The sequence below is a fragment of the Carcharodon carcharias genome, chromosome 11, assembly GCF_017639515.1.
Source record: "Carcharodon carcharias isolate sCarCar2 chromosome 11, sCarCar2.pri, whole genome shotgun sequence".
Lineage (NCBI taxonomy): Eukaryota > Metazoa > Chordata > Chondrichthyes > Lamniformes > Lamnidae > Carcharodon > Carcharodon carcharias.
The window spans coordinates 47,854,214-47,876,111 of NC_054477.1; the positions used below are offsets into that span (position 1 = coordinate 47,854,214).

The 21,898-nt window shown below is 42.2% G+C and overlaps 1 protein-coding gene across 1 annotated transcript; it reads left to right on the forward strand.

Moving 5' to 3' along the window:
• Window positions 1-313: 313 nt before the first annotated feature.
• On the forward strand, window positions 314-16,412 carry urad (ureidoimidazoline (2-oxo-4-hydroxy-4-carboxy-5-) decarboxylase). The gene is made up of 2 exons (XM_041200017.1): window positions 314-482; window positions 16,060-16,412. Exons 1-2 carry the CDS (start codon window positions 314-316, stop codon window positions 16,410-16,412), a joined length of 522 nt encoding a protein of 173 aa, XP_041055951.1.
• The last annotated feature ends 5,486 nt before the right edge of the window (window positions 16,413-21,898 follow it).

Consider the following 21,898-nt stretch of genomic DNA (forward strand, 5'->3'; position numbering starts at 1 on the left):
GTGCCTCGCCTTTCAAACCTCAGCAGCTCCTGTTTCCTACCCACCCAACATGCAACCGATAGCGAGATCCCCCCCGTTCCAGGAAACCACCTATTCAATAACTCAGATGCCTCGCGCATCCCGTACCCACCCCAAAACCGAAAACCTATGAGGAATTGTTGTCGAGGAATTTGAGGCTTCAGGGCCGGCCTGGTCTTATTCTACATACAGGTGCACTGACCCCGCGTTCAGTGTCACCGAGAGTAAACACCAAGCACTTGCCTCCCGACCTTTACATTCTGCTCCCTGCGACAGCCGGAGAACAGTCACGGAGATGCGAGCCGTTAACTCCATGAGTTATGAAGAGTTTGTCGATGTGTTTGGGAATGTGATTGAGAAATGTCCCCTCATTGCAGCTGCAGTTTGGACAGATCGCCCCTTCTCGAGTGTGAGCACCTTGGAAAAAAGCATTGGAGATTTTATAGATTCCCTGCCTCGGTCAGGTGAGAAAATAAATGCGCTCAACATACATGTGAAAGCTCAATTTCAGCAAGTGAGCGTCAACTTAGACGGCGTTCAATACACAGTCGAAATGTGCAGAATCTTCAACTGGACACCAGTGTGATAAACCACTTGTTTTTCCCTTCTGAATGTTACTGGCCTAGTCCCAGTGGATTGGACGATAATGATTCAGAAACAGGGATCCCAGTTTTAAGTCACTCCAAATCCATTATGGGCTCAAATCCCATCAGGGCAGCTGGGGATTTAAATTCAGTTAGAATAAATTTAAATGCTAGTATCAGTAAAGGCAACACTAAAGACCTGGGCCAGAATCTTCTGTTCAGCGTGCAGTGGTGGGCCCTGCACACCGACACGTAAAATGATGTACAGTGATGTCGGGCATGGGTCCCAACGTCACCACATGTCATTCTGACCTTCTGTTCAAAGGGCACATGCCAGAGGCGGCTGTGCATCCGCTGAACTGTCAAAAGGCCTGTTAAGGTCATTAATAAAACAAGAATATAACATTAAAACTAGGAGCAGGAGTAGACAATTCAGCCCCTCGAGCTGCCCCGCCATTCATTACCATAGAACCATAGAAAAGTTACAGCACAGAAGGAGGCCATTCGGCCCATCTTGTCCATGCCAGCCCGAAGACACCCAGGTGCCCTTTCTAATCCCACCTTCCTGCACCCAACTCAAAGCCCTGCAGCTTACAGCACTTAAGGTGCAGATCCAGGTACTTTTTAAAAGAGTTTAAAGTTTCTGCCTCTACCACCAACTTGGGCGGTGAATTCCAAACACCCACTACCCCCTGCATAAAAAATTCTTCCCCATGTCCCCCCTACACCTTCTGCCACTTATCTTGAATCTCTGTCCCTGGTTTTAGAATTTTCTATCAAGGGAAACAATTTTATCATATCCACTCTATTCCCCTCATAATCTAGTACATTGCTCACCCGACGAGGAGAAAATTCTCCTCCTGGGATTGCAGTCAAAACCTGATTGGTTCATTAATGTATTGTAGGGAAAGAAATCTGTTGTTCTTACACACTCTGCACTAAATATGACTCAAGACACAGGTGGCTGAGACTTAACTGCCCTCTGAAAAGGCCAAGCAAGCCACTCAGCTGTACAAAATCATTATGAAAGGCTTTCATAAGAATAAAGTTGGACAACCACCCAGAATTGACCTAGACATTGGCCTCGGACATGACAAAAACACACTGAGTTCAGTCAACCCTACAAAGTCATCCTCACTAGTATATGGAGGCCCATGCCAAAATTGGGAGAGCTGTTCCATAGACTATTCAAGCAGCATCTGACATAGTCATACTCACCGAATTATACCTTTCAGCCAATGTCCTAGACTCCTTCATCACCATCCATGATTATGTCCTGACATACCAGCAGGACAAATCTGCTAGAAGTCCCAGTTTATGGTATACATTTGGCAGGGAGTGGTCCTGGGAGTCTTCCTCATTAACTCCAGAAAGTATCATGGCATCAGTCACATATGAAGAAGGAAATCTACTGATTACAACCTCCTGCCTTCCCTCAGCTGATGAATCAATGCCTCTCCAAGTTGACCACCATGTGGAAGAATGTACTTTGGGTGGGGGCATTCAGTGTCCATCACCATCAGTGGCTAAGCAGCATTACTACTGACTAAGCTGGCTGGCTTCTGAAGTACATAGCTGCTAGATTGGGTCTGTGGTAGGTGGTGAGGAAACCAACATGAAGGAAAAATCTACCTGACCTCATCCTCACCTGTTACAGATGCGTCTATTACAGTATTGGTAGGAATGACCAATGAACTGTGCATGTAAAGACAAAGTCCTGTCTTCACACTGAGGATACCTTGCAACATGTTATATGACACAGCCCCTGTGCTAACTGGGATAGATTCAGAACTGATCTAGCAGCTTGAAACTGGGTGTTCATGAGATGCTGTGGGCCATCAGCAGCAGAATTGTATTTAACCATAATCCTTAACCTCATGGCACAGCATGTTCCTCACTCTTCCATCGCTTTCAGTCTAGGGATCCTTCCCTGGTTCAATGAGGAAAGCATGCCAGGTAATGAAGCAGTCCATGCCTGCATGCAGCAAGACCTGGATAATATTCAGGTTTGGGCAGTTACATGCATGCTATTCAAGTGCCAGGCCATAACTCCAACACAAGAGAGCCTAAGCACTTCCTCTTAACATTCAATGGCATTGCCCCATCATCAAATTCCACACCACTGTCATCCTGAGGATTTGTATCAACCAGAAACTAAACTGGACCACCCACATAAACACTGTGACTACAATAGCAGATCAGAAGCTGGAAGCTATTATGAGCTAATCATCTCCTGAGCTTCCAAAGTCTTCCTCCATCTACAAGGCACAAGTCAGGCATGTGATGGAATACTCTCCACTGACCTGGATGAGTGTAACTCCAACAACAGTCAAGAAGGTTGACATTTTCCAGGATCAAGCAGCCTACATGATTGGCACCCATCTACCACCTTAAACTTTCACTTCCTCCACAAGCGGAGCAACATGGCTGCAGTCTGTATACTATCTACAAGACACACAGCAGGAAGCTGCAAAAGCTTGTTCAACAGTAGCTTGCAAATCTGCAACCTCTACCACCTAGAAGGACAAGGACATTGGGCATTTGAGAAGACCACCACCTGCAAGTCCCTCCAAGTCACACACATCCTGACTTGGAACTATCTAGCCGTTCCTTCACTGTCCCTGGGTCAGTATTTTGGAATTCTTGCCCAAGCACCACTGTAATATCTTCACGAAATTGACTAAAGCAGTTTAACAAGGTGGCTCACTACTACCTTCTCAAGGGCAGTTAGGCATGGGCAAGAAATGCTGGTCTTGATGTGCCACATCCTGTGAGTAGATTTTTTTAAATGGCTAAATGAAAACCTTTAGTTAAAACAAAGTGGAAATAAATTTTTATAAAAGTTTTTACAAATATAAACTTTAAAGAGCTCAATGTTAATTCCAAAGGTTTGTTTGCAGCAAGACCGAGAGACCAGTTTAATATAGAATGCATAATTACACAAAGGTGAGTATTTCAAAATAAAGGTTATGGGAACCACAGATCTTTTTTATTTTATCAAGCGTTGTGATATGACAGGTGGTAATTGCTGGGCTGACCAAATCCCAAAGGGAAATTTGGCCAAGCTATCACAACAATTTGCAATTTATACTTTTATTATGAGAAAGTATGAGCACTGAAGACAGAAGTAAAGATTCTACTACCACTTTTGGGGATTTTGAATATTAAATTAAAACATCTATTAACAAGATAAAAGAAAACTTAAACACACAAGATTACAGTTACACAGCTAAATTTAGTCTTACGTTTCCCAAGAGATTTCTACTTAACTAGACTCCCAAATAAACACCCTTTTCCCAGGCAACAGTCCAAATGGATTCTTAATCTATAAAACATCCAGTAATATTACCGCGAGGCACCCACTATTGCTATAGGGGAGGTATTTCACAGAGCTTCCCTCTCCCTCTCGCTTGACAATGGAAATCCAAAGCTTTTAACAAAACCTTGCTCTCTGGAACAAGCAAGCACTTCTCTGGGGTGGCTAGAGACTGCTTTTTTAATGTCTGTCTCCACACAACCCACTTTTCAAGGTCTCACATGGCCACTCTCATATAGCTTTCAATCTTTCCGTAAATATAGTTTCTCCCTTTTTGATCTTTAAAATGCATTGTTTTAAATTTTCTTTGGTAGTTACCTTTCCCAGAATATGAACATCTTTCATGTTGTCATTATGGCCAGTACTTTTGGGAAAAATAAATTTAATAACTTTGCCTTGTTTATTTATAATTTTGCCAGTTGCAAAACTTCTGGCCATGCCTCTTTGAAATTCAAACCTTTCAACTTATCTACAAATGCAAATGTTAGCTCGTCCATTTCCATTTCAAAATGCCTGTTTTTTCACCTTAGCCCTTTGATGATTTAACCTTGCAGTTTAACTATCTTCAGATGAATTAAATTAGTCACCCACGCATAACACATATACACAGCCCATACAAGCCTGCTTCAGTATGCCACAATAATATTAGGAAAAAAAATGAAATTTCCTTTACACAAGATAAACCATGTTTGGAATTCAAAGGCAATCTAAAGCAGGAAAAACACTAGTTTCTATGGTTAATCACAAAAGGAATGAATATGATGGGAAGAAGAGTAGAAAACTTGTGAATATTTGAGACTGGTGGCTAGTGTCCTGTTGCAGGCTTATATATAAAAAACATTCATCATTGCTTAGTATCAGCTTACATGAAGGAGTTAATTTAAAGATCATAGTGATCAGAGTTTGAGGTGATTTATTTTGGTTGTTTTTACAGTAACTTTTTTTCCCCTTTTGTATTTCCCCTGACAAATACTGTGCCTCAAATACCATTGGGGTTTCAAATTTTATGCCTGCAGAGTTTACAGTCTACAAAGGCAGCAATGGGATTTCCTATGGGAATGTCCTTTCTCTGCTTCTTGAAGGGAAATGATGAGAGTACAGGGAATGTGGGCACATCTGGCAGCACACACCATGCCTGACTCTTATCTGTCATGGGCGGGATGAGGTTTCATGTAGATTTTTAAAAATGTAATTAAAGTGTATTTAAAAGTTATGGACATGTTCCAGCTCATGTGACAGTGTCACATGAGGGGACATGTCAGGGAATTTTTTTTTCTCTATTTTTCATATTTTTTATTGTATAGCCGATTGCCCAGAGGCAGCACTTAGCCTCAGGGAGATGAGTGCGCTCTTTTGTGCGCATGCATGAAAGAGCGCACTATTGGCTCAGAGAATTCCCCCCCTCCCCCCACCCGCACAGGGAGTGCACAGTGCTTCTGTGCAGACATCACGCTGGTGGGCCTTAATTGGCCCACCCACATGAAATGGCAGTGCGCTCAATCGGAGGCACGCCTCCACACACCCACTTTTAAACTTCCCCCCCAATGGGGGTAAAATTCTGCCCCATGAGCTCTACCTACCAACCTAGACTGTAAAAGTAACATCCAGATTTCTTTTTGCCATTTCATTTGCCTAGCTACCTTTTCAAACAAAATAAAGAATACCTCTACATCCCTTTCCTCAAACTTTGGAAGAGTTTGGACAAATTTAAACATCGCCCTACTGGATTCTGATCTGGAAATAAATCCTCCTCCCCTACTGGTGTTTCTTTTTTTTAACTGCCAACAGTTTAACCTGGAATTCTCTGTCTCTCTCTCTTTTTGTTTTTCCTCCTTTTCTATCCTCACCATTTCTAACTCCCTTTCCTGTTTTCTTTCCCTCCCTTGCCTTTCTGCCTGTTCCCTTTGGAATGCTCTTTCCCTTTCCTTTTCCTCCAATTCAATCTTTTTCATTTGGAATTGAATTTGAACCCATTCCAACGACCCACCCCTTGGAGAACTTGGCCTCTCAGGTATTCCTTCCTAAATGCTGTGCTATACCTTCAATTATGTCTGATTTCCTTATCCCTTTGGGTAATCCTAATTGTACTTAATCTGCCAATTCCATCAACTTACTCTTGGTTAATTTCTGTAAACCAGTCAGAGTTACATTTTCCATCTGTAAAAAAGCCTTAGCAACTTCCAACGCCATTTCTAATTCCAACCTGTATAATACCTCACAACAACTGCTTCACACGCCCATAGCAAAGAATTATCGACCTTCAGTTGCCTCTTTGAACCTTCTTACTTCTTGCAAGCCATTCTCACTTTAAATCTGAAGCTTGGAGCCTTTCTCTCTACCCCTCACTCTTAACTTCACTTAACAGGATATTTTCCCAGGTTCCTGCCCTTTCTTTGACTACAAGGTCTCCTTTGGACTTTCCCCTCTTCCACTCTCCTGGATTTTTGGAGTTTTTCTTCGCTTGGGACCTGTTTTTTTTTGGGAAATCTGCAGTTCCCTCTCCCAGACTCCAGTCTCTCTGGGGTCCTGGCTTCAACTGAACTTAAAACAGCTGTTTCTTTATTTCTGTGTGTATGTCTGTGGGAGGAACCTGCCTATCTGCAACAACCCCCCCCCCCCGCTCCCCCACCAACCCTTGTTAGCCAACAGCACTATTCTTTCAACTCTTATGTGTTTACTTTTACTTTGTAGGGGTCTTAAACTTCACATTAGAAATGCAAGCAGCCTTTTAGAGTGAAACTAAAACTCCATTTGACCTTTTTTAACACACAGATACAGAAATACAAATCAAACTTAAACTTCAAAGGTATAACTCATTCCTAACACCCATAAATACAAATATAACTTACTTAAACTGTTTCTATTTTCTAACAGTTCCAAGTCAGGATGGTGTGTGGTTTGGAGGGGAACTTGCAGGTGAAGATGTTCCCATGCATCTACTGTCCTTGCCCTTCTAGGTGGTAGAGGTCATGGGTTTGGAAGGTGCTGCCAAAGGAGCGTTGATGAGTTGCTGCATTGTATCTTGTAGTTTGAACACACTGCTGCCACTGGTGGTGGAGGGAATGTATGTTTAAGGTGTTGAATGGGGTGCCATCAAGCTGGCTGCTTTGTCCTGGAGGATGTCAAATTCCTTGAGTGTTGTGGGAGCTGCACTCATTCAGGCAAGTGGGGAGTACTCCATCACACTCCTGAATTGTGCCTTATAGATAGTGGACAGGCTTTGGGGAGCCAGGAGGTGAGTTCCTCACTGCAGGATTTCTTGTAGTTACAGTATTTATATGGTTCGTCCAGTTTAGCCCCTGGCTAAAGGTACCCTCATTGATATTAGGGGATTCAGCGATGGTAATGCCATTGAATGTCAAGGGGAGATGGTCATTGCCTGGCATTTGGGTGGTGTGAATATTACTTATCACTTATCAGCCCAAGCCTGAATGTTGCCCAGATCTTACTGCATAAGGACAGGGACTGTTTCAGTATCTGAGGAATCTCAAATGGTGCTGAACATTGTGCAATCATCTGCAAATGTCTGACCTTATGACAGATGGAAGGTCTTTGATGAAGCAGCTGAAGATGGTTGGGCCAAGGACACTACCCTGAGAATCTCCTGCAGTGATGTCCTGGAACTGAGATGATTGACCTTCAACATCCACAACCATCTTCCTTTATGCTAGGTATGACATCAGTCAGTGGAGAGTATTCCACCTGATTCCCATTGACTTCAGTTTTACAAGGGCTCCTTGATTCCACATACAGTCAAATGCTGCCTTGATGTCTAGGGCAGTCACTCTCACCCCATTTCTTGAGCTTAGCTATTTTGTCCTTGTTTGGACCAATGGTACAATGAGGTCAGGAGCTGAGTGGCCCTTACCTTTGAAATCCAATGTTACTTGCACCAGTATTAATTTTATTCACATTTAAATTTGTTGCTGTTTTGTTGCATAAAGCAAACAAAATGCATTTTAAGTTAAATCAAAAAATATTGTTCTGTCTCAGATGGTGTGTGTCATTAGCATCATTAATGACCATAGTTACCTTGAGTTTACCAGGGGAAAGTTAAACATAAGAGTCATACTTTCTGGCATAAATTATTTGGATCTGAGAATTGCAAGTACAATTTCTGCCAAATTGGGTAAGTAGTTGATACAGAGGAGGACTGCAACAAAATACAGGAAGGCATTGATAAACTTGCAGAATTGGCATCCAATTGATAAATGAATTTCTGTACTGTATAAAGTATAGTAAGTATGAGTATATAGAGTAAGTATCATTTTATAGCAAGAATAAGGAGACCAAATGAGCCTTGGAAAATAAGACTCGAAATAGGGTAGAGGAACAGAGGGATCTGGGGGTGGGGGCGGGTGGGGGGGGGGGGTGGGGTGGGGGGTTGGTTTGTGGTGGGGGGGGTGGCAGAGTAACAGATCCACAGATCACTGACAGGCTGCAACACAGTTTAATAAGGTCACTAAAAAAAACAAAACCCTGGAGTTCATTTCTAGAGGGCTAGAACTGAAAAGCAGAGAACTTCTGTCAAACTTGTACAGACCCTTGGCTGAACCACACTCTGAACAGTTCTGGTCTCATTATTATTAAAAAAAGGCCATGGAGAAGATGCACAAAATACCAGAAATGAGAGAATATACATATCTGGAACAACCAAACAGGCTGGGTTTCCTATCCCTGGAAAAGAGAAGACTGGTAGAGGTATTCAAGATATCAGGTAACCTTAGAGAGGTATTCAATAGTTTAATTCCATTAGTATGACTATGTCTGGCTGTTCCTTGGGTGGTCTGTGGGATAGCTCCCCCAGTTTTGGCACAAGCCACCCTCCCCTGCTGTTAGTAAGGAGGATTTGTCAGGTTTGACAGGGCTGGGTGTGCCATTGTTTTTTTCTGGTGCCAAGATCGAGTTTCATTCTTTTTTGGCTCTGTCACAGATTGAAATGGCCTAGCAAGACACTCAGTTGTAACAGAGTCAACCACATTGCTGTGGATCTGGAGTCACATGTAGGCCAGTGGATTTCTTTCCCTACAGGGCATTAATTTAAACAATGGTTTCTATGATCACCATTATGGATACTAGCTTTTCATTCCAGATTTATTAATTGAATTTAAATTCCACCAGCTGCCACGGAATTTGAACCCACGTCCGGCTCTAGAGCATTATTCTGGGCTTCCGGATTGCTAGTCCAGTAACGTTACTACCATGCCACTGTCTCCCCACAGAGAGATGATGTTTCCACTTGTGGGCGAGACCAGAACCAGAGACCAGAAATAAAAGATAATCACTAATAAGTCCATTAGTGAATTCAAGAGAACTTCTGTAGCCTGAGCGCAGTTAAAATGTGAAACTTGCTAACACAGGGAGTAGTTGAGGTGAATAGTGTAAATTAATTCAAGGGAAGGTTATGAGGGAGAAAGGAACAGAAGGATATATTGATAGAATTAAATAACATAGGGAGGAAGGAGGCTCGTGTGGAGCATAAACACCGGCATGGTCTTGTTGAGCCAAATGGCCTGTTTCTGTGCTGTAACAAACAAAGCTAACACCAAAATGTGAAGATCTACTGAAAGTGATACTACATGATCTCCTTGAAGCCAGTCTGATTAACCCTTGTATTATGGAGTGGCTAAGGCCATGGAGTGAATGTTGAATTGACTATGACCAGGAAACAGAGCATGGAACATTTTGAAGCCAGGTACAAGAGCCTGGAACTTAAAAAGTAGAATCTGGAATGGTTTAAGGTTGTGCATGAAGCCTGGAATGGCACTAGACTGCAGCTGAACAGCAAAACCTGAAGTGGTCTGAAGCATAGTTAAGAACTATAGTGGCTCCAAGCAAGGGTGCAGGTGTGCCACAGCTCTGAGAAAACTATGGTAACTAATGGGAATTGTTTCTGTTCAGATTCCTCTCACTTGATACTTCAAGCATTTCCTAAAACATTAGAAATACACAAAATAATTAAAAATTGCAATATCTTACAGAGAAAATAGCTGCAATTGTTCTAGAAACAATTAGCCTGCAATACTCTCATCGTTGCATTTTAAGAAGAATGGAGAAAACAGGGCTTCATTTTTGACCTCATCTAATAGACTAATCAGATGACAGAATGTGATGATTAGAGGGGCTCAGAATTTTAATATTATAATATACATAAGTATATTGCTGTATATTATATTAATGTTTCTGATGACTGCCTCCAAATGAACGTTCTCAGATATCTAGTGCAGATGTTAATTGTTTGCTTGCCATTCCTGCAATAAACGCTAAATGTTTCTTTTGTCTCCAAAAAAAATCGTCTTATCTGAAGTACGGTAGTCAGTCACTAGGTGGCACCATGTACCTTTTGCATTGTAGTGCTTGCTTATTAACCAGTACTAAATTCAGTTTGTACTGTATTTTAAAAAGTGATGAACCAGCAATGGTTGCTGAAACAGCAAAGGAACTGCTGAGGTACGCCAGCTTGATGTATGGGAGAAAGTGACACAGACACTTAGATTTTCTGATTGGACAGAAGAGTACCTGCAAGACTTTTAGTGGACTTAATCTACTTCTGGAGTTGTCTTCATTATCAGAAAGTAGGCAAACTCCTGATGGGGAAAATACTTCTGGTGGGGATGCAGTCATTCATGAATGAATTTGAAGAAGTAGAAATGCTAATTATGCACGCTGGAAAAATGGAGAAGTAATTTGGGCAAAATTACCAGTAAAGAGTACTCTGATTGGGCTATTGAAATTATCCTGTAGAAAGTCAGGCAGAATTGAACAGCTCACTTTGTTAATGAGTCCTATAGGATCACAAACAGACCAAATGAGGGAAAATGTGGCTACCAGTGCCAATACTATCTCCAATATTCCAGGCACATGGGAGTATATTGTAAGGTCTGTTAATAGTGGATTAAGTGTGCTGGCCACTTGTATCTCCCCCTTGCATTGTACTAATTATTTTCAATGCTCGCTATTCCAGGCTGTTGTACAGCAAGATGTATTTTAAGTCCCCCAGCTTCACCTTTAGCTTTCCTACAATCACTTATTTATGCTGTCAGACATTTCACCTACTTCAAATGCAACTAATAAAAATGTTGCAATCCATTTTTCTGTTGTCTTTTTGACACTTTTAATATTTATCTTCTGTGTGACTAACATTACCTTTTTGGAGCCAGTTTTCCCAATCCCGCTATTGGATCTCCTTTTGTAGCGTTTATTGCAAGAATGGCAAGTAAACAATTAACAGCTGCATCAGATATCTGAGAATGCTGATTTGGAGGCCGTCATTAGAAAGTGCATGAAGTTAACCCAGGGTGACATTTCTACTCCTTTTCCTTCACTCACTTTGAGAAAACCCCTGGCTATCTCTTGATACTTGTGCTGACAAAAAAGAAATCAGGAGCTTTAATATGTGGAGGATCAACGTCCCATTGCATTCTGACACTGGCTGTTCATTCTTGAATGGGCTTCACCTGTGCGCTGCCATAATTATATTCATATTAACTATTTTAATGTATTGCTAATGTTTTCCTGTTCTTCACTTTACATTCTGACCTCCATTGCAATTATGCCTGAGCTATCTAAGCTGAGACCAAGATCAATATTGTATATATTTATCTCTATACATCTTCTGCACATAAACAACTCCTTTATTGCTATCCAACTCAACCAAAAAGCCACGTCTGGAGGCTAATGGAATTTTCAAACCTATGAACTGTCATGCAGCTACCACTATCATTCCAGATATCAATGCCATTCCAGAGCTAGTCCTGATCAGACTCAAGAGAACAATATGAGAATTCCTAAGGATCTCTCCCTGCTTAGGTTTGATACAACATGGAGTATAATGACATACAACTAAACTGTACTTTGTTAATCCAGCCAGTCTAGAATTAACAGCACATCTGCCCAGGAGGGCTCCGCTTATACACATACACAGAGCACCTGCACCTCTCTCAACCTATTCACTGTCCCTAAATTGTCAGACTGCTTGTTCAACATCCAGTATCGGGTGAACAGAAATTTCCTCCAATTAAATATTGGGAATATTGAAGACATTATCTTTGTTCCCCACTACAAACTCTGCTCCTTCACCATTGGCTCCACCTCTCTCCCCTGCAACTGCCTGAGGCTGAACCACACTGCGCACAACAACATAGTGTCATATTCGAAATGCACTTTCAAGCAATTACTGTTTATTTCCACCTCTGTAATATTGCTCAGCTCCAGCTGTGCTTCAGCCCTTGGGCTGCTGAATCCTTCATCCATATCTTTGTTACCTCCAGACTTGACTATTCTAAGACACTCCCATATTCTACCTTCTGTAACCTTTAGGTCTTGCAAAACTGCACCAAATTCCATTCACACATCGCCCCTGTGCTCAGTGACCTATATTGGCTCACAATTTAACAACGCCTTCATTTTAAATTTCTCATCTTTGTTCTCAAATCCCTCCATGGACTGGCCCCGCTCTATCTCTGTAACTCCTCCAGCCCCACAATCCTCTGAGATATCTGTGCTCCTCTAATTCTGGACTTTGAGCATCCCCAATTTTAATTGCTTCTCCATTGGTGGCCATGCCTTCAGCTACCGAGGCCCTACGCTCTGGAATGCATTCACTAAACCTCTCTACCTCTGTCTCTTGCCTTCCTCCTTTAAAATTCTTCTTAACACCTACATCTTTGACCAATTTTTTGATCATGTGCCCTAATATCTTCTTTTGTGGCTTAGTGTCATACTTTATTTTATAATGTATTTGTGAAGTGCTTTGGGAAGTTTTATTCCTTAAAGGTTCTATATAAATACAAATTGTGGCTCCATCAGCTGTGAATGTAGACATAGCCACAACTCCTCCTCAAGCCCTAAGACCTTTAAAATGGACTCTTTGGGAACAGAATTTCAAAACATTCACGGAGTTGTAAATGGCAGCCGGGCAGCATAATTGAGCTGCTGTCTGCTGTGAATGCTGCTTTCGAGCTGGATCCTCTGGTAATTCGCCATTCAAACTGGCACTGCAATCTAGAGGTTGAGAAACCTTCTCCTTCCCTTGGGTTGAGGTTGTGGCACTGATCAAGCTCCAGGTGGCAGTGCAGGATTGTATTTCTTGATTCAGCTGCAGCATCCTGGAAGCTGTCTTGTGTTCTTCGTTCACACAAGACAAAGAGATCTGCTCCATAATAAAAGAAAATTGAAACCTCTACGAATCAACTTAATTCTCCAGAATTCTCCAGTCAGAAATGTTACTTATTTTTATTCGGTCAATGCCTAATCGTGGGGAATGCATCATATTTTGATTTCACTAACCAAGCTAATGATCCAATAAGTGGTTAGCACCATACATTTATTTCAAGCTGTAATGGTATATCACATTGTTTTCAAACTTGGGTCGAGCAGTTGGGAGAGAAAGAGTGATATTAGATCATATAGGGTGTCAATAAAGATTTCACTAATTGAGTAATTTAGTTGATGCATGTCACATTTTAATAAAACAATTTAACTTTCTGTTATTGCAGTCTGGAAATAGGAAAACACTTAAGGCTGTTCAATGTTATATTATTTACAGGCAACCCTATATGTTATCCTAATTACTATAGTTATTTACTGATTTTTTTTTTGCATTCACCTCCAAGATGCGTGCACTGTTAAACATTGTGCATTCTATCAAATTCCCCACTTAAGTATAATATATTTTGGCAACTTTGTAGATTACTCAATACAGCCATGTACCTGGTAGTATAGCCCCTCAATCCCACCATTGACTCTGATTTGTCATGCTGTGTTGGGCATCCAGTTTGAATGAGCAGAAACTTTCTCCAGTTAAGCATTGGGAGACCAATTGGTTCCCACCACCATAAGACCGCAAGACCATAAGACATAAGAGCAGAAATTAGGCTATTCGGCCCATCAAGTCTGCTCCGCCATTCAATCATGGCTGATACGTTTCTCAACCCCCATTCTCCCGCCTTCTCCCTGTAACCTTCGATCCCCTTACCAATCAAGAACCTATCTAACTCGGTCTTAAATACACTAATGACCTGGCCTCCTCAGCCTTCTGTGGCAATGAATTCCATAGATTGACCAGTCTCTGGCTAAAGAAGTTTCTCCTCATCTCTGTTCTAAAAGGTCTTCCCTTTACTCTGAGGCTGTGCCCTTGGGTCCTAGTCTCTCCTGCTAATGGAAACATCTTCCCCATGTCCACTCTATCCAGGCCTTTCAGTATTCTGTAAGTTTCAATCAGATCCCCCCTCATCCTTCTAAACTCTATCAAGTATAGACCCAGAGTCCTCAAACGTTCCTCATATGTTAAGCCTTTCATTCCTGGGATCGTTCTCGTGAACCTCCTCTGGACCCTCTCCAGGGCCAGCACATCCTTCCTGAGATACAGGGCCCAAAATTGCTCACAATATTCTAAATGTGGTCTGACCAGAGCCTTATAAAGACTCAACAGCACATCCCTGTCTTTATCTTCTAGTCCTCTTGAAATAAATGCCAACATTGCATTTGCCTTCCTAACTACCGACTCAACCTGCAAGTTAACGTTAAGAGAATCCTGGACAAGGACTCCCAAGTCCCTTTGCACTCCAGATTTCTGAATTCTCTCCCCATTTAGAAAATAGTCTATGCTTCTATTCTTCCTACCAAAGTGCATGACCTCACATTTCCCCACGTTGTATTCCATCTGCCACTTCTTTGCCCATTCTCCTAACCTGTCCAAATCCTTCTGCAGCCTCCCCGCCTCCTCAATACTACCTGTCCCTCCACCTATCTTTGTATCGTCTGCAAACTTAGCCAGGATGCCCTCAGTTCCTTCATCTAGATCATTAATGTATAAAGTGAAAAGTTGTGGTCCCAACACTGACCCCTGCGGAATTCCACTAGTCACCGGCCACCATCCTGAGAAGGACCCCCTTATCCCCACTCTCTGCCTCCTGCCAGACAGCCAATCTTCTATCCATGCTAGTACCTTGCCTCCAACACCATGGGTTATCTTACTGAGCAGCCTCCTATGCAGCACCTTGTCAAAGGCCTTCTGGAAGTCCAAGTAGATAACATCCATTGGCTCTCCTTTGTCTAACCTACTCGTTACCTCCTCAAAGAATTCTAACAGATTTGTCAGGCATGACCTCCCCTTGGTGAAACCATGCTGACTTTGCCCTGTTTTATCATGCACTTCCAGAAACTTTGTTCTCCAGCTACCGATTCCATCCCTCTCCTTGGCCGCTGCCTGAGGCTGATCGAGACTGTTCACAACATTGGCTTCCTATTTGACTCTGATGTGAGTTTCCAATCCCTTAATCCTCTCCATCACCTAAAACCCTTTATTTTCACCTCTGCAACATCACAGGTCTCTGCCTCTGCCTCAGTTCACCTGCGTTGAAATCCTCATTCATTTCTTTATTAGCTTTAGCCTGGTCTAGTCCAATGCTCTCCTTGTTTTCAAATCCCTCCATGGCCTTTTTGCTCCCTTTCTCTGTAACCCCAACCCCTGTCCCCATCCCTACAGTCAATGTTCTCCTTAAAATTTAGTTATTATTTCTTTCTTGTATTTTTCAATGCATGATTCCTTTTGTTTTTTGGCGCAACCCTGTGCCAGCACAACTTAAGTGGTAATATTGCTTACAACTTTGAAATCTCTGTGCTCCTCCAACTCTGGCCTCTTGTGTATCCCCAATTTTCTTTACCATGCCTTCAGCTACCTAGGTCCTAACTTCTGAAATGTTCTTCCTGAGCCTCCACACCTCTCTACCTCTCTGACCTCCTTCAAGATGCTTCTTAAAACCTACTTCTTTGAACAGGCTTCTGGTCAGCTATCCTGACCCACTTATGTGGCTTGATGACACCCACATCCCATGAAAGAATAAAAAAAAAATCCAAGATGAAAAAAGGTTGTATTTTTACATTTCACTAAATTACGGAAATGAGCTGCAGTAACATCTTGTCCCTTTCTCTACCTTGATTCACTGAGATTCAATGTGACCGCATAGAATTCAAAAATAGCAGTAAAAGAATCACCAGTGTCAGTAATATGTATCCTGATTTCATTAACACCAATGTGTTAAGAGTTGCGAGACTAATAAAGTCTATCACTAATTCTAGAAATATGTCATATTTAAAACTTGCATTGTGAAGCAGCCATTTTCTCTTGTCTTTGTAAAGGGAAAGAAGGAATTCTGCGATGCCATCCTGATCTGGCTGGGAGAGACCTACTCAGAGGGGCGCTGTCACCCGAATCCCAGGGAGAGCAGAGGCAGGCTGGCTTAACCAGCCTCACTCCAGACCAGAGATCCCAGCTCAGTGAATTAAATGCTTCTTACAAGAACAGATTTAATTTCCCATTCGTGATCTGTGTCAGAATGAATGACAGGGAAACTATATTCCAACAGCTCAGCAGCAGAATCCGCAACAGCCCGGAGCAGGAGCTACAGATCAGTATCGAGGAGGTTAAAAAAATCTGCCACCTGCGCCTTTTGGATATCTCCAGTCACATGGCCCAGGCCACCAAGCTTTAATCAGAAGGGCTGCCAGAGAGTTCAAACCATCAAATACTAGTGGAGTATCAGCGCATCACTCTGTTAATGAAATGTGCAAACCTCTTGTAGAATGCCAAATGTAACATCACAAATTGAATAAATCACTTTAGGCAGCTAATAAATGCAGTGAATCTAGAATTTATTCTGTTTGTTTAGCTTCATTCGGTCTTGCAGGCCTAAGAAATGAAACATATTTACACGTTATCTCTACCCCTTTCCTAAATATTAGAATACTCGTTTTATTGGTGTGGATGGTTACTTATTGAAAGTAAGATCCCCAAAGATGCCCTTGGTCAGACTACAAAATGCCTAAAACCAAGCCATCAATGAGTTGGATGTGGCTCAGTGGGTATCTTTCTCATCTCTAGATCAGAAGATCTCAAGATCCACTCCAGAGTTTGAAGTATGAAAATCTGTGTTGGCTCTCTAATAGTTTTAGAAATGCTGCCTTTCAAGTGAGATGCTCTCTCCACTTTACAGCTGGGTATGGAAGGGGAAGAGCAGAGGAATTCTCCTGCTGTCCTAACCAATACATGTCTCTCAACCAACATGAAAAATGATTCTGGACATTTTCACATTGTATGCGAGAGCCTGTGTGTAAATTGGCTGCTTTGTCTCCTACATTGCAACAGCAACTACACTTCAAAGAAGGATTTGATTAGCTACAAAGTGCTTTGGGATGTCCTGAGGTTTTGAAAGTCTTTCATTCTTTCCTCATATTCCCATATGCATGAAGAAGTGCTTTTTTGACATGACCCCTGAATGGCCTATCTCTAATTTTAAAGTTCTGAATTGTTTTAATCATTATCAACTCCTCAGTTAGATCTCAGATTAGATCTTCTGTACTCCAGGGAATACAAGCCTAGCCTATGCAACATGTCATCCATAGTTAACCCTTTTAACCCTGGTATCAAAATGGTGAATCTGTGCTGTATCCCTTTCAAGGTCAATTTATATTTCCTGAGGCACAGTGCCCCAAACTGAATGGAACACTCTTGATATGGACTAACTAGAGTTTTATACAACTGTAATTTAACTTCCAAACCTCTCCATCACAGTCCTCTTGTGATAAAATGTAACACTCCATTATACTTTTGCATCTATCCATGAGCTTTAATGATTTCTGTACATGGGTTCCTAAATCCGTCTGCTTGTAAGAATCTGAGAACATAAAAATAAGAGCAGAAGTAGCCATTTTGAACCTTGAGCCTTCATTGCCATTCAATAAGATCATGGCTGATCTGATCATGGCTTCGACTCCACTTTCCTCCCTGCCCCTTTGAGTCCTTTGTCAATCAAAAACCTGTCTAACACAGTCTTGAATATATCCAATGATCTCTGAGCTACAGAATTTCAGAGATTAGCAACCCTCTGAGAGAAGAAATTCCTTCTCATCTCCGTCTTAATGGGAGACCCCTTATTCTGAAACCGTGTCCTCTAGTTCTAGATTCCCCATAAGGGAAAATATTCTCTTTGCATCTACCCTGTCAAGCTGTCACAGAATCTTATATGTTTCAATAAGATCACCTCTAGTTCTCTATACTCCAAAGAGTATAGGCTCAATCTGCTCAAACTTTCCTCATAACCCTTTCATTCCAGGAATCAGCCTTGTGAACTTTCTGTGAACTGCCTCCAATGCAAGTGTATCCCTCCTTAAATAAGGAGACCAAAACTGTACATGGTACTCCAGGTGCGGTCTCAGAAAAATCCTGTACAGTTTTCCAAGACTTCCACTCTATCCTCCTTGCAATAAAGGCCAACATCCCATTTGCCTTCCTAATTACTTGTTGCACCTGCATCCTGACTTTTAATGGTTCATGTACTAGGACACCCATACCCTCTCCACTGCCACATTCCAGTCTCACTCCATTTAAATAAAATTCCACTTTTCTATTCTTCCTGTCAAAGTAGACAACCCCACATTTTCCCACATTATACGCCATCTGCTAAATTTTTGCTCACTCAGTTAACCAACTCTATTCCTTTGCACACCCTTTAGGCAGAATTTTACGCCGATCAGGCAGGTGTGCACCTGACATGATTGGACATGAAATTGCACAAGATGACATTGGGTGAGCGTCCCAACGTTATTCCATGCTCATGTGATATTTCAGTTGGCAGGCACGCGCAAAAGTCAGAAGTGCATCCGCCAACAATTAAGAGGGTCATTAAGCCCACTAACGGAGCAATTGACTCCAATTCTTCGTGGTCCATCCAACCTTATGGTTGGCGGATGGGCAAATTGGCCAGCTGGCCTTTATATTTTTCAGGAAATCTCATCCGAGGGCGGGGTGAGGTTTCCGTTATGAAATAAAATAAGAATCTGTGGGCGGCATTTTTATCATCTATATTTTTAAGTGCCTGATTGCTTTGACATTTTTATCTGGTTTTTTGAAACTTTATTTGATGGCTTTTGGGTCTGCAGGTCCCTGAGGCAGCCCTCTGCCTTCGGGGAGTTTTCTCACAGCGTCGCTCATGCCTGCGTTGAAATCACCGCCCGTTCCCTTCCTGCCCCCACCCCAAAAGCGCTGAGCTTTTCAGTGTGCGTTTCACACTGGCTGGCCTTTAATTAGCTAACCAATGTGAAATTACTGTCAGGGGCCGAACGCAGCTGATAGTCTGTTTCTTGGCCAACCCCAGACCTGCCGATCGCACCCACCCACCAAGCTAAAAATTCAGGCCTTTCTGTCCTCTTCATAGATTGCTTTTCTACCTATTTTTGTATTATCAGCAAATTTAGCTACAACACACTCAATCCCTTCATCCAAGTTATTAATATGGACTGCAAATAGTTGAGGCCCCAGCACTGATCACTGTGGCACCCCACTTCTACAGTTTGCCAACCTGAAAATGACATATTTATCCCAATTCTCTGTTTTCTGTTAGTTAGCCAATCATCTATCCACACTAATATATTACCCCCAAAACCATGTGCTCTTATCTGTGTAGTAAACTTTTATGTGACGTCTTATCAAATGGCTTATGGAAATCCAAATAAGCTACACCTACTAGTTCCCCTTTATACAACCTGCTTGCTACATCCTCAAAGAAATGTAGCAGATTTGTGAAACACAATTTCACTTTCATAAAACCATGTCAACTGCTTGATTTTGTTATGATTTTCTAAATGTCCTGCTGCTATTCCCTTAATAATGGATTCCAGGATTTTCCCAATGACAGATGTTAGGCTAATTGGCTGATAATTTCCTGCTTTTGTCTCCTCCTTTTCTTGAACAGGGGTTTTACATTTCTGGTTTTCCGAGCCACTGGGATCTTTCCAGAATCTAGGGAATTTTAGAAGATTTCAAAAAATATGCATACACTGTCTCTGCAACCTATGGTGCAGGCTATCGGGTCCAGGGTACTTCTCAGCCTTTGGTCCCATTCGTTTTCTCTTTTTCTCTGGTGATAGTGATTATTTTAAGTCCTTCCCTTCCTTTTGCCTCTTGATTTTCTGCTATTCTTGGGATGTTTTTAGTGTCTTCCACCGTGAAGGCAGATATAAAATACTTGTTCAAAGTCTTTGCTTTTTCCTTGCTTCCTATTAGTAATTCACTAGTCTCATCATCTAAGGGACCAATATTTACTTTAACTATATGCTTTGTAGAAGATCTTGCTATCTCTTTTCATATTTCTTGCTAGTTTACTCTCAAATTCTAAATTCTCCCTCTTCGTTATTTTTTGCTATCCTTTGCTGGTTTCTAAAACTTTTCCAACCTTCTGGCTAACCACTAATCTTCACAGCATTGTATGCCTTTTCCTTCAATTTGATACCATCCTTAATTTCCTTAGTTAACCACAGATGGTTTATACTTTTCATAGGGGCTTTCTTTCTCAATTGAATATATCTTTATAGAGAATTATGATGCATCTCGTTACATGTCTGCCACTGCTTTTCTACTATTGTACCTTTAACTTACTTTCCCTGTCTGCTCCAGCCAACAGTCTTCATACCTTTGTAATTGCCTTTATTTAAGTTGAAGACATTAGTTTCAGACCCAAGTTTATCCCCTCACCAACCCGGCCAGTGACCACCACATCAGTCTACTCCATCAAGTAAAGTGATGGAAGGGGTCATCAACAGTTCTATCAAATGGCAGTTACTTAGCAATGACATGCTCGCTGATGCTCAATTTGGGTTCTGCCAGGGCCACTCAGCTCCTAACCTCATTACAGCCTTGGTTCAAACATGAACAAAAGAGCTGAACTCCAAAGGTGAGGTGAGAGTAACTGCCCTTGATACCAAGGCAGCATTTGACCAAGTGTGACATCAAGGAGCCCTAGCAAAGCTGGGGTCAATGGGAATTGTGGGGGAGGTGGGGAGGGGGGGGAGAGACTTGACAATGGTTGGGAGTCATATCTAACACAAAGGAAGATGGTTGTGGTTGCTGGAGGTCAATCATCTCAGTTCCAGGACATCACTGCAGGAGTTCCTCAGAGTAGTTTCCTAGGCCCAACCATCTTCAGCTGTTTCATTAATGACCTTCCTTCCATCATAAGGTTGGAAATGGGGAAATTTGCTGATGATTGCACAATGTTCAGTGCCACTCACAACTCCTCAGAAACTGAAGCAGTTCTGAATACCACAAGACCTGCACAATATCCAGGCTTGGGCTGACATGTGGCAAGTAACAGCCACACCACAGAAGTGGCAGGTGAAGACCATCTCCAGCAAGAGAGAATCTAACCATTGCCCCTTCACATTCAATGACATTACCATTGCTGAATCTCCCAGTATCAACACCCTGAAGGTTACCATGGACCAGGAACTGAACTGGACTAGCCATATAAATACTATGGCTACAAGAGCAGGTCAGAGACTAGGAATCCTCTGGTCAGTAACTCGCCTCCTGACTCCCCAAAGCCTGTCCACCATTTATAAAGCACAAGACAGGAGTGTGATGGGGTACTCTCCACTTGCCTGGATGAGTGTAGCTCCAACAAAGCTCAAGAAGCTTGACGCCATCCAGGACAAAGCAGCCCACTTGTTTGGCACACCATCCACAAACATTCACTCCCTCCACCACTGAAGCTTAGTGGCAGCAGTGTGTACCATCTACATAATGCACTGCAATAATTCACCAAGCCTCCTTAGACTGCACCTTCCAAACCCACGACCATTATCATTTAGAAGGACAAGGACAGCAGATAGGTGGGAACACTGCCACCTGGAAGTTCCCCTCCAAGCCACTCACCATCCTGACTTGGAAATATATTGCCTTTCTTTCACTGTCGCTGGATCAAAATCCTGGAACTCACTCCCCAACAGCACTGTGGGTGTACCTACACCACATAAACTGCAGCAGTTCAAGAAGACAGCTCGCAACCACCTTCTAAAGGGCAATTAGGGATGGGTGACAAATGCTGGCATGGCCAGTGAGCCCACATTCCATGAAAGAACAAAGGGAAAAAAGTAGCCTCATCCTTGGTTGGTTCTACAATGTATTCTTCTAAGAAAAAGTACC

Bases quoted from the DNA above. Each gene is read 5' to 3' on its own strand.
- urad (XM_041200017.1), top strand. From the start codon at position 314: ATGCGAGCCGTTAACTCCATGAGTTATGAAGAGTTTGTCGATGTGTTT. The intron at 483-16,059 runs GTGAGAAAATAA...GTCTTTGTAAAG, and splicing joins AGATTCCCTGCCTCGGTCAG to GGAAAGAAGGAATTCTGCGA.